General features: G+C 32.8%; 1 protein-coding gene across 1 annotated transcript; it reads left to right on the plus strand.

The window, feature by feature from the left end:
- The first annotated feature begins 242 nt into the window (after positions 1-242).
- LOC142624066 (putative membrane protein At3g27390) lies at positions 243-4722 on the plus strand. Its single transcript, XM_075797569.1, has 9 exons — positions 243-465; positions 649-757; positions 905-1100; positions 1236-1369; positions 1706-1994; positions 2085-2191; positions 2315-2489; positions 3361-3809; positions 4429-4722. Exons 1-9 carry the CDS (start codon positions 375-377, stop codon positions 4571-4573), a joined length of 1695 nt encoding a protein of 564 aa, XP_075653684.1. The 5' UTR covers positions 243-374; the 3' UTR covers positions 4574-4722.
- Positions 4723-6844: the final 2122 nt, after the last annotated feature.

Consider the following 6844-nt stretch of genomic DNA (forward strand, 5'->3'; position numbering starts at 1 on the left):
TTCTTGTTCTTGTTCTTGTTCCTAACATCCTGGTGGAAAATAAAAATATTCTGGTTTTTGGGTTTCGTGTTTGGAGTCTGTCGTGTTCAGTTGTACTCTTTTTTTGTCACCTTTGGATATTGGAGTACACGTCTCATCTTAAACAACTTCAATCGCTTTTTTCTGTGTGTCTATTTGGCTCTCTCTGTCTCATATATATCAACAATAATATTTGTACCTTTTTTTGTTTGTTTGTTTGTTTGTTTTTTTACTTAGTTGTTATATCCTTATATATAATCGTTTTCAGAATCTTTAAATCTATCAGATACTCTAATTTCTGTGAATATATATCTCTTTCATGGTGCTATTATTGTTGCTTTATGTGATCTTTTGGTATGGATTTGCCACCCTCTTTTAAAGAATGGTTGAGGATCCTCTATGTGATGTTTGCTTTCTGCTCTGCTCTCTGTCTGGGTGCTCTCAAAGGTTCCCCTTCTTCTCTTTCCTTCTACCTTTTAATTTCTATGTAGTTTTTTTTTTTTGACATTTTTGTGTTTGGAGTATATTTTGTTTTGTACTTTCTAATTATCTCTCTGCTGATTTTTTTTTTCATGTGAATTTGATTATGGGTTGTTGATTTTGACATTGGTTTTGCAATAAATGTTGTAGGTTTACTTGTGGGTCCTATTGCTGCTTTGATACTGGTTATAGGGAATGTTGGGGTAATTCTTAGTCTGTTTCCTTCGCATGCTGCCTGGACAGTTTACAGCCTAATAAAGTAACTACCTTTCATATTTTTTTTGTCAAAATTTCTTCAATTAACTGTCTATTTCTGCTTTGAATTTTGGTTGCAAATTTAGGTGATTATGATAATACGGGTTTGTGAATTTTTAACCTGATAAGGTAACTGGTGTGGTAATTACAGGACTAATAGATTTGATGCACCACTTAAAGTTGCTATCTTGGCTGGATTACCAGCCTTGTTTGGTTTATGGTTGGGTCTAAGCATTGCTGGGAGTGTTCTTGTGGGGGTGGGGTATGGATTCTTCACTCCATGGGTTTCTGCTTTTGAGGCCTTCAGAGAGGACAACGAGTCCAAGAAATTCATACACTGTATTGTGGTAAATTTTTGGACTTTGCCCTTTTTGTTTGAGTTTTCTCTCTGATTCAGCACCCACTGTTGGCTTTTGGGTTTGGTTTCTTTTTCTTTTTGTTTGACCAAGTTCATACTTACTTTTATTTCTATGAATACATAGGACGGAACATGGGGCACCATTAAAGGAAGTTGTACAGTGGTTAGAGATTTTGCAGACATATGTTACCATTCATACCCACTTTACCTGGAGGAGTTGCGGGAATCCCCTGCTTCAAATGAGCTTCGAGCTCTTAGGTAATGGTGATGTAATTCATCATATTAACTATAATCTTATTACCTTTGCAATTAAGAAAGAAAACCATGTATATTTATTTTGTTGCTTAGTGTGGGAGTATCTTTTTATTAAATCTTGAAATTAGTAGGTTCATTAGCTAGGGCTGAGAAAAAATTGGAGGCCCTGCCTGGCCAATGGTGGGGAGCTTACTATGTTTCTTTGACTTAGTTGATGAGCTAAGCTCTACCTTATTTGGAACAGAAATTAAAATTTAACAATTATTGAGTGGTTGAGCTGACCATCCTTGGTGAAAGCAGTAGTTCTTTCAGAACTAACTCTCTGGATATATCTTGCAGGTTAATTCATGTACCTGCATGCATCATTGCTGGGTTAATGGGGCTAATGGTGGACATTCCTCTTTACACTGCAATTGCTGTTGTGAAGAGTCCATATATGTTGTTCAAGGGCTGGTTTCGACTGATACATGATCTAATTAGCCGAGAAGGCCCATTTCTTGAAACAGCTTGCATCCCCATTGCTGGTTTGACAATCCTTTTGTGGCCAATTTTTGTAGTGGCGAGTATATTAATAGCAATTTTTTCAAGCATTTTCATTGGATTGTATGCTTCAGTTATAGTATATCAGGTTTGTGGATACTTTAATATATTCCTCTGTAATTTAACATAGGCCTTTTGCTGCAACTAAACTAACCTTTTAACCTTCTTGTGGATGAAGGAAAGATCTTTCCGGAGAGGTTTAGCTTATGTGATTGCAATGGTTGCTGAATTTGATGAGTACACAAATGATTGGCTCTATCTTCGAGAGGGGACTGTCCTTCCAAAGTAATCATTTTTCCCTATCATTCTCCCATGCTTTTTATATCCTATTAAACTAAACTTTTAGAACTTCGATTTTCTTTTCTCTTTTCAATTTTTAACAGTAAGAATCACATTGCTTGCAGCCAGGCCCCTGTATCGAAAGAAAAGTGTTGCTCAATCATCTGAGTTTTCTTTTAGAGGGAATCATGTGGCTGTAGGCAAAATCAATTCTGTTTCCACAGAAGCACCTGCAATGCTTATGCCAAGCCTAGCTAATTCAAGATCAGTTATAGAGACCATACAAGAAGTAAAAGTGGTACAGGTATGCTTCAATATTGTGTGGCAGGCGTGGGTTTTTTCTGATTTTATTCTATATTATGAGTCAATTATTCAATAGTTTAGATCCATCAGATATATCTAGATGTAAATATTACACAATGTTCTTTATATATGTTCAATTTATTTCCGCCAGTGTATATATACACTAATATATTTTTATTAATCTTGCAACATTTTAGATAACAATATCCATCATTTTCCTGTCGCCCTCTAATAATATTTTTGGGATATGTATGAATTGTTAATTTTGCAGACCAGATTACATGGTGCAGGTTCTTTTTATTTTTATTTTTATTTTTATAGGACATGGTGCAGGTTCTATTTGTTTTCAATAGTATATAAGATTATATTAATGAGTCATCTATTGAAGTGTCCAATTGTACAATCTTCACAAAGACTATGTTAATTATTAAAATAAAGAAGAAAGTTGTAATAATATATACTCTACCTCATCTTGATAGAGCTTGACCTTCAGAGAATATGACTTTGACTATGACTATTATGAAATCTGGTCATAGGAAAGGAACTCTACACTCTAACTTATTATATTCTGCTATTTTAAAGATAGGGAACTTAAAAATAAATTTTTTTATGCAAGAACATTGTTTGAACATTAGTGATGTTATTTATTCTTAGAAGAATTACACCCAGAATCTCCTTGATCAGTAGTGCCAATTTTAACAGGCTCAAAATCATCAAAGTGCATATAGTTGGTAAATAAACAAGTGCCCTCATAATTAAAATTGGCAGACATCTTTCTGAATTATAAAAAAGTTCTTTCACAACTTGCCCTCTTGCTTGTACTATTTGATGACAAATGAAATAATTTATTGTGTTTTTTCCTAATGCAACAGATTTGGGAAAGTATGGTGAGGTATTGTGAAATGAGGGGCAGAGAACTTTTGGATGCTGATGTAATAACACCAGCTGACCTCTATGAATGGTTGCAGGCAAAGAATAACGATGAAGCAACCATTATTAGTGTTGGCTTGCCTTGTTATTCTTTCTTGCAGGCTCTTCTCAACTCCATCAAAGCCAATTCAGGTGGTTTGTTGCTGCTTGATGGTGTTGAAGTAACCTACTTCAATAGACCAAAGGAAAAATTGTTGGATTGGTTCTTTAATCCTGTAATGGTCCTAAAGGAACAGATTAGGGTCATAAGATTGGGAGAGGATGAAGTGAGGTTCTTGGAAAAAGCAGTTCTGTTCGGAAGCAACACACAACGCATCGAAGCGTGGCAAAATGGAAGTTTAGCACCTCAAGATGCCCTCAGAGCTGCTCAAATCCAGGGTATTAGTAGAAGGTATGAACTATTTCTTTCATTTCAACTCCAGGTAATTAGAGAAGCAAAACTTTCCACACACACACACACACACACACACACATATATATATATATATATATATATATTTTTTATGTCTATAAGTTCACATTTCTTAGCAACTGATTCTTTGTTTGATTGTAATGAAATTTTAGAAAAAACAATGAAAATTTGGAATCTCCGTAATTTCACAGAAATCAAATGGAGAGAATTTCTGATTTCACATTACTGTCTTTTTTGGACCTTAAGAGTTAGGGTTCTGGCTAATTTAAGAATCACGGAAACTTTGATTATCCTTTTGGCTATAAACCAGTATGATTGTTTATGCTGCATTGTACATCTGAGACAATGGAGTATGCTGCCCCCCTTCTTATTTCCCAAGTACTGGAAACTTTTCTGTCAAATGTTGCCGTGACAATGAAGAAAATAGAATTATCGCTTCATATGATGTAGAATTTGAAACAGCTTTTTAACATGAAACCCAGAAGTGAAAATGGACTCATTGACAAGCAACTGAATTTTATCTTTAGTCATGTTAAGAGAAATTTTCTAATCCTATTTCTTCTTCTTTTATGTATTCTAATAGTGTATGTGTTTGCAGGATGATTGGAATGATAAGAAGTGTATCAAAGTTCCCCACTTACAGAAGAAGATTCCGTCAAGTTGTGAAGGACCTGATCACTTATACCCTAGAGGAGGAGCATTGCAGCAGATCAACTTCATTAAGATCAGTTGTCTCCGTTTAAGATGATGAACTTCAACTTAGTGTCTCTTGCTCTTTTGTAAAAAATTAAAAATGCTTTTAGTTTGTGAATTCTTTAGGTTATCAATTGCTGTAAAAATATATTGATCGAGGTTGAAACTGAATCAAGTCATACCGCACAACCATTATGAACATGACCTGAAAAAAAAAAAACAAAAAAGCACGTAACACTCGCCCTTAATGGGTAATAGATAAGAGCATAAAGCATAGCCGGAAATCTGTTTATATAGGTATTGAATGTGATAAACTGCTTAGTGAAAACAATTTAAAAATAATAATAATAAAGTTACCATTCACAAAATCTTTACTGTTTAGATGCTTAAATTCATTGTTCATGAACAATAAACAGTACAAGAAGAGTTCAGCTGAAAAAAAAAAAAAAAACCCAAAATGTGGCCACAGAAACGCAATCCAAACGCTACTTTAGAACCTAGTAATTCAATTGGCCAGCCTATTTTTTAGGACATCTAGGTTCAAATCCGCTTCCACTATGTTATAACTATTGAATTATTTATAAAAAAGAAAAAGAAAAAAAAGGAATGAGATAAACTAAGCTGGTCTTTTGCAATTCCAAAGAACATGCATAGACGAAGGAATTTATTCCATCTTTACTAAATTTACTTCTAATAATTTAAAGTGGGGAAAGAATCATTAAAAAATAAAGGCTTTAAGGGTAGTTAATTCTTTACACTTCACTGCATAAATTCGTATGCAAGTGGCTGGAGCTGTGGCCATGTCTTTTTTCTTTTTCTTTTTTTTTCCCCTTTTTTATGTGGAGAAAACGATGGAAATGATATTGAAACATCAATTTTGACAAAAAAGTGAAGCACCACAGCTATAATGCTATGGTTGAGACTGGGATGGCTTTACCTATGGTTAACCCCTACCTCTCGTAACATTTATTTGCAGGCAACTGAAAAATGCTACTCCAATAATCATTCGTTCTGGCCGGTTACTTACTCCACTAGCTAGTAGCAAACATTTATTTGCAGGCAACTAAAAAATCTGTTCCAATAATCATTCGTTCTGGTTACTTACTCCACTAGTAACAAACGCCATGGAATTTAGCAAAAAAAAAATTTTAGTCTATTTTAGTATAATTTTTTTTTGGGTAAATTGCAAATTACACCTCTAAAATTTAGGGGTGATTGGATTTTATACCTTAAAGTTTCAGAATTTAGATTTTACCTCCTGAAGTTTGGTGATGTTTGAATTTTATACCCTGATATTTCAGAATTTGGATTTTATCACCTATATTTTAGAAATGTTTGGATTTTACTCCTTAAAGTTTTGGGGTGTTTGGATTTTACACTCTAAAGTTTCAGAATTTGGAGGTGTAAAATCCAAACAATTCTAAACTTTAGGAGGTAAAATCCAAGTTCTAAAATGCCAACGTTTAAAATCTAAGTTTTGAAATGTCAGGGTGTAAAATCTAAACACCACAAGTTTCAGGGGATAAAATCCAAATTCTGAAAGTTTAGAGTGTAAAATCCGATCACTCCCAAATTTTAGGAGTGTAATTTACAATTTACCATTTTTTCTATTTTACACTACTATTTTTCAAAACACCCTACCTCGGATTAATTATTTTACAATCCCAGTAAACCCACAAAGTTCTCAAATATCAAATACCTAAATCAAATCAGATTTATTCAATTTATGCCTTTGTTCAATTCCGTTAAAAGAAAATTACCATTAAGTATGCAATTAACTAATAAAAAAAAAAAAAAAAGTCTCACATAAAAAACCTATAAAAATATTTTTATTAATTTTATGGATTTTTTTCATGTGAAAATAATTTTTTTTTAATGGCAATTTTTTACCAAAAGTGGACAGAATGCTTAAATTAAATAAATTTGAAATTTAACGAAATTAAAATTAGAGGACTAAATAAATTTTAGTCAAATTTAGATGATACAATTTGCATTTTAGCCACATTAAATATATATATATAAAATACAAATGAACTGTTATTATGTATTACTATAGCAACATTGAATATTTAGGCAACTTTAGCTTAACTACGATGTGGAAGTTTTTTGGGATAAAATGTGTAAAACTGACCACTTAACTACAAATGCTCTAATGCTAATATACAAACAATTTTTGTAACATTTTTCTTTTATTACAGTTGAATTCGCAAGTTTTTATTAGAACAATTATTTACACCACTTTATGATTTACTATTATTAACTTACCATTATGATAGTTGTGAAATATTTTGTTTCCATTTTGTGACTCATATTATTGGTTT

This window comes from Castanea sativa, chromosome 2 (assembly GCF_040712315.1).
Source record: "Castanea sativa cultivar Marrone di Chiusa Pesio chromosome 2, ASM4071231v1".
Classification (NCBI taxonomy): domain Eukaryota; kingdom Viridiplantae; phylum Streptophyta; class Magnoliopsida; order Fagales; family Fagaceae; genus Castanea; species Castanea sativa.